Source organism: Festucalex cinctus, chromosome 11 (genome assembly GCF_051991245.1).
Source record: "Festucalex cinctus isolate MCC-2025b chromosome 11, RoL_Fcin_1.0, whole genome shotgun sequence".
Taxonomy (NCBI): Eukaryota; Metazoa; Chordata; class Actinopteri; order Syngnathiformes; family Syngnathidae; genus Festucalex; species Festucalex cinctus.
In genome coordinates, this window is record NC_135421.1 from 8455332 (window position 1) to 8469924 (window position 14593).

The 14593-nt window shown below is 42.5% G+C and overlaps 1 protein-coding gene across 1 annotated transcript in view; it reads left to right on the top strand.

Annotated features, from left to right (window-relative positions):
- Positions 1-1126: 1126 nt before the first annotated feature.
- The window catches only part of LOC144030196 (aryl hydrocarbon receptor-like), a 48770-nt gene continuing 35303 nt past the window's right edge, over positions 1127-14593 (top strand). Inside the window, exons 1-2 of the mRNA XM_077536273.1 lie at positions 1127-1799; positions 5929-6116. Coding sequence (XP_077392399.1) covers positions 1759-1799; positions 5929-6116 — 229 coding nt within the window. The 5' untranslated portion in view covers positions 1127-1758. The remainder of the gene's footprint in view (positions 1800-5928; positions 6117-14593) is intronic.

Below are 14593 nucleotides of genomic sequence, written 5' to 3' on the forward strand. Positions count from 1 at the left end.
GCACTGGTGGTGTTTTTAAAAACGAAGCATGTCTCGTATTTCAATATACAATGTGTATAATTCCTTTTGGGCTATAGCGCTAATATATGATCACAATATTGCTTTAATGTTATAGGCAATGACTTCTATCAGGCCAGTTGGTTAGAGCATGGAGACTCCATCGGAAGAGGCAAGTTGGAGGGGGAGCGGGCGGTGGCTCAATTTGCAACTGCAGACTCGAGGCAGGCAAGGAGGAGAGGAGCAAATGATAGAAAGACTGCTGCCAAATATATTTATTTCATAATAAATGTAGACCCATATGCCTTACACGCAATTATGTTAAAAAAATATGTACATAAAAAAAAACTTAAAAAAAAAAAATTCTACGTAAATGTTTACATCACGTGACTCCAGACTCCAGCGTGGTCTTGGCCATCGTGTTATGGTGTCGAGATGAAGATGATGGATCAAAAGTACAAGAGGAAAGACGCCATCAGGTGCCCAGTTTAGAAAAAAAAAAATAGAAGAAGAGGAGAAATGTAGGCCAATTTCTACTGAATGATGCGAGTGAGGCTTTTTATTAGCCTCTTGCTAATATGTTGGAAAGCCACAAAAGACGACTGTAATTCATTTGGTGCCAACGGAATATTTCGCCCAGAACACTAATCTAGCCAGAACCACCTCTGATTTCATCCGAACATACAAAGGCCTCCTGAGAACAAAGTTGCTCTTTTGCATGAGGCAAAACCTGTCATTTAAAACGCAGCGACATTTTGAAAAACGCCAGTGATAAATCAGATTATTTTAATGTTATTGTAGTGGTTAACCCCCCCCCCAGCATAAATCATTTAAGGGATATTAATTTGTAATGGCGACAATTAAACACACGAACGGATATTTTTAAATAAGATAACGTGAATTATCAACAGAAAGTTACAATCAAATGCGGATATAATTGACATGTCATGTAGTTAAGTCTCACCCCTGACCCATATTCACACATAAAACCTTCATCGCCCATGCTTCGCGCTCATTGGTCCTGCAGGGTCGCTCGGGTTCGCGCTCACGTGCACGCACACGGCCCATGTTTCTAGGAGATTCTCCCTCGTGCATGCGCGCGTGCGGGCATTTATAGTTTCCCATGCAGTAAGCGAACGAGATCACGCGCTCGTCGTCAATCTGTGCCGGGCGTACCCGCCGGTGGAATGCGCGCCCCCGCGGACCTCCACGCCGGCCCCTCCCCCTTGCTTCCACTGCCGCTTGCATCCGGGCCGATAATTTCGCAGCAGCACGGCGCCCATGTTCGTGTATAACATTGTTTTCATATTTGCGACCGTTTTTTTTTCTTTTTTTTTTTTTTTTTTTTTTGGTCTAAGTTTTTTTGTTTGTTTGTTTTTTGCCATCTTTAACTAGGATGCAGCGCGCGTGCGTGTACCTGGCGCATCTTTTGTGACAGCCGTGGCCGAGCGTGGACGTGACAAGTTGAGCGTGCGTGCTGGAACAAGTGCATCTATCCAAATGGGACAACTATTGTGGATTATCCCGACCTTCATGGAGCATTTTGCTGCATTTTAAAAGAGGGGAAATCCGTCCAATTGGGAGCTCTCTTCGACCGCCACGCCTGCGGTTTCCTTCGATTCTTTTTTTTATTTCAATATAACATGTTTTTATAGCGTTGATTTGTTGGAATAAAAGCGGAATATTTGCGCTGGTCGTCCATGTAGCCCAAAGAGGCGCAGAGTGTTTGCGGCTCATCAGGCTTACATAAGCAGCAGCGTCATGTATGCAGGACGCAAGAGGAGAAAACCGGTACAGAGAGCGTAAGTAATTAATTCGATTTTATTTTATTTTTTCCTTATTATATTTACTGCATACGTTAATTAAAATACTAGTGGAAAATATTTTTTGAACAGAAAAAATATCACATAAGTCACCAATATGCAATTTCACACCTTTCAAATATGCAATTTTCTAACTTAAAACGGGAGAAAAAACATTAACAACATACTGTAAAGAATATTTTTCAATTTATATCGAAAGTGTTGTTTGTTTACACGAGCTTTACAGTCAATGTTGTGCACCAGGCTGCTTTAATGCTTGAGGATTATATTGCAGGCCTGCCATTTCCAAGGCCGGATTTTGACCTTCAAAACAAACATGCCATGGAAAAATAAATAAATCCGCGCACAATTTTAACACATTGCTTCAAATACATGGAAACGAACAATGTACATTTTACTCTTTAGATTGCTTTATTCAGGCTGCTTAAATTCGTTCGGTCGAATGTGTTCCCGTACGCCCTTTTGAAGATTATCGTTATTTAAATTATTGAAAAAACACGCACGATGTTTTATGTAACATTAAAACAATACATGCATTTTAAAGTAAAGTAAAATATTTGTATGGCTTGCAGATTTTGTGTTTTCCCCTGCAGCATTTTCAACTAATAAAAATAATTGACGACGCATATACAATTCATGACCATGAAGTAGCAAAAAAAAAAAAGGGAAGTTGACTATATTGGTGAATACAATATGTTTTTCTGCTTTTGGAAACGTTCTCGGCTGTTGAATACATCCACTTTAGTGAGCATATGCGACGTGACGTGTCAGTTGAAAACAAATAAAACAAGCATGAAGATAAAAGGCCAGCAGAGCAAAGCAGGCCAAGTATGCTGACATCCATCACAGATGCAGTCTAAACACATCTCATGGTCACTGATAAAAATGATAAAGGAACTTTTTTTTTTTGAAAGGAAGAAAAAAAAAATAATCTTGTTTGCGTATTTTTGTAAGGGACAATGTCTGTTCTTTATAGCAATTATGTAGTATGATATTTCATTTAATGTGCCATCTAAATATTTTCGTTCCAGTCATTTTAAACAGTATATTGATTTTTTATAGAGGAATACATATTTAGGCCCAATTGAAACATTCATCTAATACTGAATTACAAATACCTTATAGCAATGTTCACTTTTGATTGATATTGATTGGTGGATGCAGGGCATACATTGCAGTCGTCTCCTACCATACATTTGTAATTCCATCAATGTGCTACAATGGTGTTCAATTGTACTGCATCATAATGACATCACGTTATTTTTTTTTATTTTTTTTTAAAGAGCTCAGAATTGTTCATTCGGTAGTCTTACCGATTCAACGTCTTATCATCATTGCTCTTTTTTTTTTTTTTTTTTTTGTGTGTGTGTGCGTGCGTTTGCGTGCGTGCGTGCGTGCGTGCGCGTGCGTGCGTGCGTGTGCGTGCAAATACGTATAAATTTATACTCATTAATTCACCTAAAGCCTTATAAATATCCCATTACCCTTCGCCTTAACCAGGTACTTCAGAATCTTGCCAGAGTCGTGAGGTTTAAATGGTCAGGAGACCAGAGAAAAGGTCAGAAAAAAATAAAGAGAAAAGAAAGATAAATCAAAGTGAAATCCAGCACCGACCAAACACTTCCTGCCTTCCCCATGATTACAAAATCAAAGTCTTACGCCAACCCCGGAAGCCTCTAAATTCCAGCAAATTTAGCGAGATCTCAAGAGACCAGAGGAAAAACTAAAGAGAGGAAGGAGGGAAGGATCGATAAGGCAGAGTGAGATCCATAGAAGCCAGTACATCCAATCCATCAAAGTGAAATCCAGCACCAACAAAACCCCTCCTGCGTGGTTACAAAACCAGAGTCTTATGCCAACCCCAGAAACCTCAAACTTCCAATAAATTGAGATCTCAAGTGACCAGAGGAAAAACTAAAGAGAGGAAGGAGGGAAGGATAGATAAAGCAAAGTGAGATCCACAGACACCAGCACCCACTGATTCAAGGGGCTGTGGGAGGGAGAGGCTACTTCTGTTGAGTTTCAGTAGATGCTGGTGCGACGGATCTGGCATGCATAAGGACCACCACCAAAGAAAGAAGCCGTCAACCGCGGTCCAGCAAAGCGAGCACCGCCCCCCTCCCCAAAATCCCCAGGCCGCGGCAGCACCAAGGCCACCCCCAAGCCACCCGAGCGGACACCGGTCGGCGAGCCGACCCAGACGCCCGGAACACCCCCGCCCCAGCCCCGGCCCACACCCCCGAGCCCAAGGCCGCAGAACGAGGCCCAGCGGGCCCCCACAGCGCCCCACCGGTCCCCAGCCCCCATGACCCCCCCGCACCCCACCCAAACCCGCCACCCACCATGACCCAGGCCCCACCACCCCCGGCCCCCAAACCCCCGAACACACCCCGACCCCCAACCCCCCACCCACCCATACCTCCACCCCACCCAAACAAGCCCCCCCCCCACCCCCCCCAATTTTTGTATTTAACAATTGTTTTTTCTTTTGTCATCACTTTCATTTTTGGTTAATGTATGACATCTTTTTTTGTTTTTTTAATCTGAGACACGATGATGACCACAGAATCACTACTGTTTATATTTAGTTTTTTGGGCTGTCGTAATCGCGGGCACGTCTCAGTTCTCCGATCTGCTGCTCATGCTAGTTGTAGACATTGACAGGGAGCCACAAACTGAGAAATGAGATACTTGCAGTGTGCTTTTAGCTTAGCTGGTGTGTTGGCTGTGGGACATACCTGTGTCGTTTGAATCCATGCATTGGATCGTCACGGGAGTTATTCTTTTTGGCTCGCGCGCAGTACCAACGCCGGCCCGGGACATACAAGTGCACCGAGAGGACTCGATAGCCATGGGAAATACCGAGATGTACGGCACCGGCTTCTGCTAACTGTCTCCATTTGTATGTTGTCACTCGTTGCGCGCGCGCGCGCCGTGTCGCGAGCACGGAAACACGGAAGTAGCTTGAATGGTGATGCTACTGAAATGTAAACAAAACAAGTAGAGCATGGCGCAGAACTCTTGCTATTGTTATGAAAACCATAAAGCCTCACTCGCAACCGATACGGTCGTTTAGCTCCCCTTGACGAACGATGGTTCGGTCAATCGTTTTTTTGTTCCACCCCTACTGAAAACGTAACTTGTCTGACGTCACTCCCCCTGGCGAGAGGGCGGAGACGACCTCATCCCATAATGCTTCACGGACCAGTTGAGGATGGAAATAAATTATTTTTTTTACCACTTTTATGGTCCATAATGCACACTTTTTTTGTTGTGTTGTGTGCCTGTTGGTTAATAAAACTAGTAGTAAAAGTATCATCACTTTTGTTTTGAATGTGCAAACCATTCATGACCAGACCATGGCTGAATTCAGTGTGGTGATCAATGACTTCTGCCTCATCTTCGTAGTTAGCAGTAGTTGTTTGTGACTGTTACAACAGTGAGATAGTTTGCCTTCTTCATGAAAATGTGGAGTAACGCATTGATTCTCTGGACAGTAACTTTAATCAGACTACTTTGTAGAATAAAGTAACGCGTTAGACTATTAGTTACTTTAGAAAGCAACTTTTTTGAGTAACGCGTACGCGTTACCGGCAACATTGCTAGTGACACCTAACCCTGTTACTGAGTCCGCCAGCTCGCCGACTGGCGAGCTCTACACTTACACCGTGAATGTGGCCCCACCCAGTGTATATACAAGTGTGTGTGTGTGGTGCATTAAAATTGGGAGCATAAAATGGGGAATGACATCACGTTCTAATATTTTGGTGAACTTTAATCTTGTCTCCAAAAGCAAACCAAATAATAAAAATATCAAAACCAACTGTCAATTTGGCAAATTACAACCACAATCACCCATTAATGGTCATTGTTATGCAGTGTGTAACCTTCCCAATACGGAATGAGAAATTATTATATGTTAATTATTGGGCAATATTCTACCAATTACAAGCGCTAAACATACATACTTTTCTATTCAAAGATGTCTACTCAAAGTCAAACCAACAATTTAGCATAAAGTACTGAAAAGTAATGCACATTCGAAAACATGGCAACAAAAAAGAAAGTGTGCTAGTATAATTAATAATAGTTTTGTCCCATCTGGTAGGGTGAAACAGCCGCCTAATGAGGGGGCAAAGTCCAATCCGTCCAAGCGGCACCGGGATCGCCTTAATGGAGAACTGGAGAGGCTGGCCAGCCTCCTGCCGTTTCCTGAGGAGGTCACAGCCAGTCTGGACAAACTGTCCATCCTGCGACTAAGCGTCAGCTACCTGCGAGCCAAGAACTTCTTCTCTGGTACGTTCGTCCCAACGATGCGACAATGTCAGTAGCTGAATCGATTGTGTTTTCTGCATTGACGTATCTCTATAGATTTTGAAAAAGCGCACAAAAACAGGACAAGGGACAGGACAGGAACTAGATTACTGCAAAAGGGTTGCAAAAAACTGAAACAAAGTAATCAAGAAGATGTACAGCTTTTTAGTCTACTTCTTAAAGGGTTTCGAAAACAATCAAAACGATGTAAACACGTAGCTAGCAAGACAATGGGAGACCATTTGCTACTTGGCAGCAACCAGCTGAGCTCAAAAGTTGGCCTCTTGCCTGAGTGGGTTTCAATAGAATTCAAAACAAAATGCAGACAAGAATATGGCAAAACTGGTGCAAGACCTTGGCAGCAACCATCTGAGAGCAAATGTCAGTTATGCCCCACAAGCTTGCTCGCTAAATGGGTTGCAATAGAAATCCAAGCAGAATGCTAACGAGCAATTTGCATAGAAAATGTGAGATAATGGGGAACCTCACGATACACGTCACCACGCTTAATTAATATTCATGAGTCTAGCAAGAAGGGTCAAACTCGGCATGTTAAATGGATGTAAACAGTCTTCTAGCGAGATGCCTACTGCGCAAAATCTACTAATTCTGTCCGAGACTGATATCCCTGGTGCCAAATTCACTGGTATAGACGTCAAAGAACATACTAATGTTCAATTGAAGAGATGGCTTATGTGTAGAGGTCTGAAACAGACGAGGAAAAGAGCCAACCTGAGCCACAGGTAAAGATTGTTTTCTCCCCCTCGATCCTCCGCAACCGACATTGATATTCTCCAGTTTCAACAAGCTATTCTTCTTTTCCCACCATATGCCTTGTCTGTCATATCTGGTTGTCTTACGTCTTTGATAGTTGTTGCGGGTAGATTTTGATTGCTTTTTTGTGTGTTTGTGTAACGTGTGTGTGCGTGTGTCTCTTGTGCACAACCAACAACACTGCTATACGTCAATTCTTTCAATTATTATATCCTTCCCACTTATAAACCTGTTTCCTTAATTCAGAAAAGACCCTGTGGATAAATTTGGCAACGGCATTTTTCCTCGTCATTCATTATTGTCGTCCGGCAGTCGGGGTAGTGCCAAACGCAAAACAAAAAAATACATGGAAATAAAGACAATCGCTTACTTCTTCAGGACAGCGGTGGCCGGCAAGGGCAGGATTGTCATCTCGAAGCAGGCATGCATGCCCCCCAACAAAATGTTTACTCCATATTAAGGTGAAAGGCTTCACTTCGTTGGCGTTAAACTGCTCTTTTGGACGTCCACATAAGTTGATCCCCGTTCACATTTATGACTCTGAATTTTTGGCTTCGGGAAACAAATAAAGAATACATACTTCATATGTGGACGGTTGTAGTGTCTCGAGTGGTTTCTGCAAGTACCATAACAGTTGTACTTACTCGGCACGTTGTTTTTCCGGAGATAAACGAGAACAAAACAAGCACTATTTGCATGGCTCGTCAATGAGCGGTCTAAAAATAGAATTTGTGCGGTTCCCCATTGTGTTGTATATGCAGTATTGACAACTATGGAATTGCTATACCACTGATTCTATTTATTGAGCTAAGTTAGGCTAGGCAAGATACCAAATACAACGGATAAACAATCGTTTGTTTGCTTTGTTTTTTGTTCTGATGCTGGGTGTGTTTGTTGGCCAACATCTTCCAGTTGATCGGAGTTGTTGTGATGACAAGCGCAAGCAGCCACCGCCTTATTCCGATGATTTCATCGCGGGGGGGAAGTAGCTCTCAATATTTAATTGAGACAGCATGTCTATGCCCGGCGGTGACGTCAAGCGATTCGAGGGCGAGGATGAAGGGCAACCATTAAAAGTCGGCGAGCGCGTGCGCGTCGCACGCCAACTGACGAGTGCGTACGCTCTCCGGTCTACCAATCGCAAAGGCGTTATTTCAGGCAATGATCTTCCGGAGAGAAAAGCTGCAATGCGGCCGTCGGCTGCTCTCCACGGATGAATAATTCACAGGAACTTTTGACGTTTAAAGAATTTATGAAATGGAGGCAGAGCAATGTTTGTTTAAGGAGACTGCTGTTTGGGGCAAGACAGAGGCGGGCAGGATAGAAGATCCTTCGATACGAACTCGAGTACACGTATACGTTGCCTTTGAAAGTCCTCTGAACAGAAACCAGGGTCTTCATTTTTAATTTTTCATAATCTTCTTTAGGTTTCCTCTCCATCAACATATGGACATATTCAGCTTCGTCTGACTGTATTATTGATTATGGGTTTTTCCATAACGATAGGTCAAAATGTCTTATTAGACACGTAGACGAGTCCTCTTGTCTAAATGCATTAGCCTACTTCCTGTACACGCTTGCTAAGTAATTAACGAGCTCAAGGACGCTTTCGTTAAGCAAGCAGCTCCACTTGAGGGCTTCGTCGCTTTGGGCTGCCTTTGCGGTCAGCCATAATTTGTTGTATGTAAACACACTAAATCTCGGTTGTCAGAGGCATCGCAGTGCAGACACTCCGAGGAGGAGGAGGGGGCGGTGGGTGCGTGTCATCTGCTGGGTCTGTCGCGATCGCTGTTGTTATAAAAACATCTAAACGCTTGAAAATATGCCTGTTGTTTTCAAAACAAGATGGTGATTCTTCTGTATGTATCCTGCGCGGTTTTGAACAAAGCCTCAGCAGTTAAGCTGGCATTATCCAGCCTGTCGGCCATTTTGTTTGTTGTCAGGAGCTATAATGGACTGGCACTTCTCGACCAGGCTCAAGAAGGAATAGCTGGGGTGTTTGGTGGGGGATGGAGGGAGGAGGGTTAACGCATTAAAGCGTACAACGCAACCTAGGATGAACCCAGCACAAGCATCATCATCATCATCAGCAGCAGCAGCAGCAGCAGCAAGCTGCCATTTGAATTGGAAAGTGTTGGATTTTTTATATTTTTTTAAAGGTGAATAACTTAGATTAGCATCCACTTTTTTAGGTCTTAGTTGTATCTGTAAACAAGTGACATGTTTAAAAGTAAAACAGCCTTACAAATCTAACAGTGAAGTTTTAAGAGGTCCACATTCCAGGACTCCTCAATGGGATGCCACGGGGTCCCCAGAAAAAAAGGAAAGACAAATTTGTGACAATAATGTCCAACTCCAGTAACAATTCAACACTCGTATGAAATGAGCACTCATAAACTCCTCCCTGCCTCAGTCATAACAGACGCAGCCAGTAGACTGGTGTGTGACTCCCGTGAGCTGCCAATGAGCAGAGTTAGAATGTTTGGAAGACAGTAGCGAGTGTTGCATTTAAGTCATCCAATTTGCAATTATTGTTAAGTTGCCCTGTTAGCTTTTCTTGGAAGATGTCAACAAACTTTTGAGCGTGGCGACATGTTCGTTGTTCGTCGCACACGGAAATGTTGCGTGCGTGGTGACGTGACGTCATTGTCCCACACGGAAACAATAAGGGAATCGTTAGCAAAAACGGGATTCGATGCCAAGGAATTGAAACACTGGGAGCCGGTTCCTAACAAGAACCGGTTTTTGATTCCCATCCCTAGTGGGAACTGTGTAGTGGGTTCGTCATTAGGACTCAGTAGATGCCTAACTCGCCCTCAAAAAACAAACAAAAACCGTTTTTTTTTGTTGTTGTTGTTTTTTTGTAACAGCCTCTACTTCCCGCATATTCACTTATTGCACATATATATGTGTGTCTTCAGTGTGACTTTTTGAGTTCAGTTCACTCGTGTCTTGTTGGTTGATCGCCATTTTGTCATTTATTAATGAGGCACAGCTGTGTACTGTAGCGCTAATGCTATCCAAAATGGCAGCGCACATGGTTGCGCTGGTTAACAGATAGATATCTTTTCCGGTGCTCCTTTCATACTATTTCAATGCTTGTTTGTTTATGCATTGCTGGTTCTGGGATGCCTGCCAGGAACTTAAATAGACTTGTAAACTGACGATTACCAGATATCTATTTTGAATGCCAGAATTGACTGCAAGACTAGCGCTAGTGTACCAATTCTGTCTCTCTTGAAGGCAAGATATCTGGTGCAGAGAGATTTTGAGTTCAAGGGCCGTCGCTATCATTTGGGACCCAAGGTGAACACAACCAACACACGCCGCCCCTGTACTTTTAGTCCAGTTTTGACAAAAGCGAGCCCGCTGATTTTCTCTGAGTCGAACCACTGGTGGTTCAGACCAATCACAAAGCGACAGTGTCTTTGGGGGGCGGAATATGCGCCTGTGATTAAAACAAAAAGCGCAGAGGCCAGGGGAAACAAAGAGACCAAACATAGCGACACTTTTGGACGATTGCATGACCGCTGCAATTAATTCTGTTCTCGCAAGATTACCCACAGTTTCCTTTTTGAAAGAACAGCGACAGGCACTTCGTGCATTTTTAGCTGGTAAAGATGGTGTGTGGGGGTGTGGGGGTGTGTCTGTGTTTTTTTTGTGTTTTTTTGTTGTTCTTTTTTTACGACGACAACGTTGATGATGTTTTCTTCCGTTGCCGTGATTGGTCAAAGCAAAAGTTTGGTCGGCGTGCACCAGTTGCCGCATCGACCAATCGGCTCGAAGTATTGAACTGAGTGTCCCGCCTTTGCGAGAAAATCACCGCGGAGCAGTCACAGATTGAGATTGTGGAGAACTCTTTTGAGTTATTCACTTTATCAATCTGACGTTTGTCAAGTTATTACCTCCTACCACCTCAGGCATTGTTGATCCAGATACATTTTTTTCTGTAGTCACTCTCCAAGAGGGTTAATTCTTCATACTACATTACACTTTGCTGCTATAAAAATATAATGCTCCCCTGGTGGGATGAATAATATCTGATTATATTCTCTAATCTACTCACTTTTTAGGCGTTAGCTGAATGAGAAGATATTCTAAACAGTTTGGCTTTGATGGATCAATTGTTTGTACAAAGTAGGCTACGCTCTTTGTTGTTTATGGTTTTCCCAGCAAGTGTGATATGGCTGACAGATTAGGATTAAAGGGAAACAAAGATTGAAGAGTTCTAAAATCCATTTTGCTGACTAATGTGTGTCATTATCCAATGTGACAGATGGCTTGCTTGTCAGGGTTTGCTGTTACACACATCACTTGTTCGAAGTAGTTCCTGACTGCAACCTGATATTTTTGGTCTGGTTGAAGTTAATCTGGTTTGGACTGCTTTTCATTTGGTATATTTACAACATGCAGAGTCAGCGGTGGTAGATTTGTGACCTGATTTGCCCAACCTTTTTACACAACCCAATCAGACAAGATGGATCAGTACTTCTGTTTCTGGTGGTGTTGCTCCACCGCCAAGGTCCTGATGAGATCCAGGATGACACAAGTAAGCCAATGAGGGCTTTCCTAACTTTCTCAGAAGTACCCCACTCCCCGTCACCCCCTCCTTGCTTTAAACCCATGGTCACATGACCACCACAGCATAACTGCCATTCTTCCCGATGCATGCTGTATTTTAATATTAAGTGTTTACTTGATACAATGTCCTATGTGCCGCTGTGATATTGATACCATTATTGAGAATGAAGACCTTACCGGTGGCATAAAACAATAACAGATACCATGTTGCAAGGCCTTCTGCTTGACTAAATCACATTATTTAATAATTAGTAACCTACTTTGTCCTTTGGAAATGAGGTTTTTCCACATATGCTAACACATTGCATTACTGTATTACAGATGAACAAAAATATTTTATAAATTTAAATTATTTCATGTGTACCTATGTCTTTTCCCACAGCAATGGTGCACAGGTGGTATTGACAGCTATTGTGGCAGGCCATATAAATTTACAGGAAAACACACTGGTGTGTGATAATTATGTAAGGTTTTACTAACATAGATTCACACGGTACAAGCTGGCATCCCTGACACATACATATAAATTGCGCTAACTTTATATTAGGAAACTATGTTCCCAGGTTGAATTTGCCTGGAGTCATCCTTAAACTGGCTAATTACCTGGCTATCTAGCAAGATGACTAGGTGGCAAATTAGCCAGTAAGCTAACAAACCAAACCAAACCAAACCAAACCAGCTAGCAAGTTCAAAACTAAAATGACAATAGATATTGTGAACAAGTTTCATTAAGTGCATCAGTGAATGGCCGAGACAAACAAACAAACAAACAAACAAACAAACAAACAAACAAACAAGCAAACAAGCAAACAAACAAACAGATTAATATCTGTATCAGTGTTTGTGTGTTTCAATGATAATGACTAAATGGCTAGCTACATTGTTAGCCCAACTTACCAACGGGCCCTAACGATACCACACTACTTCAATCAGTAACGAAACACAAACAATGCGAGTTAGCGTTCACAAAATCATGAATTTATCTTCCCTAGAGGATAAATTCTCTCAGTGGTAATGTGTGCCCTCACGGAGACTGGACTGGCCAGGTGAGGAGACTTAACTTGAGTGAATGGAAGTCTGTCGATGTAATTCCAAAGCAAGACAAACCATCTTCCAAGTCAATGCCAGATACTACTGGGTAGAACATTTTATAACCCAGTGTGTGAATACATCAAATAATATATATTGGATAGAGGGATTTTGATCTAGTGCCCTGCGATTGGCTGGCAACCAGTCCTGGGCGTCCCCCGCCTACTGCCCAGAGCCAGCTGAGATAGGAGCCAGCACCCCCCGCGACCCTTGTGAGGAATAAGGGGTCAAGAAAATGGATGGATGGGAATAAGCGGTCAAGAAAATGGATGGATGGATGGATTTTGATCTAGCTAAAAAACAAAAAAAAAACAACTAAAATGGATTAAACATGTAATAACCCCACAGTTGGGTAGATAGATAAAAGGTATAAATATTTAACCCATAGGCAGTATTGTGACCCGCCTTGGGCTTTATGATGGTTCTGACCAAGTCATTTGAAAATAAGATACTGCATAGGCGTTTTAATATGTATCCGTAAGGTAGTGCATTATCCATCCATCCATCCATTTTCTTGACCGCTTATTCCTCACAAGGGTCGCGGGGGCTGCTGGCGCCTATCTCAGCTGGCTCTGGGCAGTAGGCGGGGGACACCCTGGACTGGTTGCCAACCAATCGCAGGGCACACAGAGACGAACAACCATCCACACTCACACGCACACCTAGGGACAATTCGGAGCGCCCAATTAACCTGCCATGCATGTCTTTGGAATGTGGGAGGAGACCGGAGTACCCGGAGAAGACCCACGCGGGCACGGGGAGAACATGGTAGTGCATTATATTACTTATAAATGCATTCCATTAATAGAACGATGGCAAACGTAGTGTTACGCACACATTATGTAAGTCAATCAATCAATCAATCAATGAACTTTATTTATATAGCACCTTTCATACATTTAAAATGCAACTCAAAGTGCTGGACATCCATAATGCAATAAAAGAAAAGAAAGAAAAAGCCCCCCCATCCCCATGATCGTACCCACAGACACACCCAAAACCCAACAAACACATGAAAACCACAACATGGCGGGGCACAGATGTACCCTGTAAGGAAAGGCACCCAGGAGGAGTTCATCCACAGTGAGATGGATGAAGACCAAGCATCCCTCTCACTGTGGAGGCTCCCCCATGAGAAAACACTGGAGCTAAAAATTTTATAACTACCAAATAAAAACATTTAAACACTAAAAGAAAACGGTTAAACACGATAGAAAAAATAAATAAATAAAAACAAAGCTACAAGACAATATAGATTAAAAATTAAATAAATAAAAGGGGATAAAAAAAATAAAAATAATAATAAATAAAATAAAATAAAATAAAATAAAATAAAATAAAATAAAATAAAATAAAATAAAATAAAATAAAAATAAAAAAAAGGTCAAACTAAAAAAGTAAGTCTTAAGCCTCCTCTTATAAACATAAATATTCTCTGCAGACCTGATGCTCTCTGGCAGGCCATTCCATAGGTGAGGACCATAGTGGCTAAAGGCAGCTTCACCATGTGTCTTGGTCCTCACCTTTGGAATAGTTAAAAGGCCGCTGCCAGAAGACCTCAGAGGCCGCGAGGGGTAATAGGGTAAAAGCAAGTCAGATAAATAAGATGGGCCAAGACCGTTAAGACATTTAAAAACTAATAAAAGCACCTTAAAATCAATCCTGAAACGCACGGGGAGCCAATGCAGCGATTTTAAAACTGGTGTAATGTGCTCCCGCCCTCCGGTCCCCGTCAGCACACGTGCAGCTGAGTTCTGAAGGAGCTGTAGGACTGAAATATTCTTTTTGGGAAGACCAGAGAGCAGGGAATTACAATAATCTAAACGACAAGAAATAAAAGCATGCATCAGCACCTCCGTGTTGGCCTGTGAGAGAAACGGGCGGACTCTGGCAATATTCTTAAGATGGTAAAAACCGATCTTGGCTACATTTTTAATATGAGGATTAAAAGTTAGCTCAGAGTCAAAAAGGACGCCCAAATTCTTTACACATTGTGTGGGTTTAAAATCTTGTAG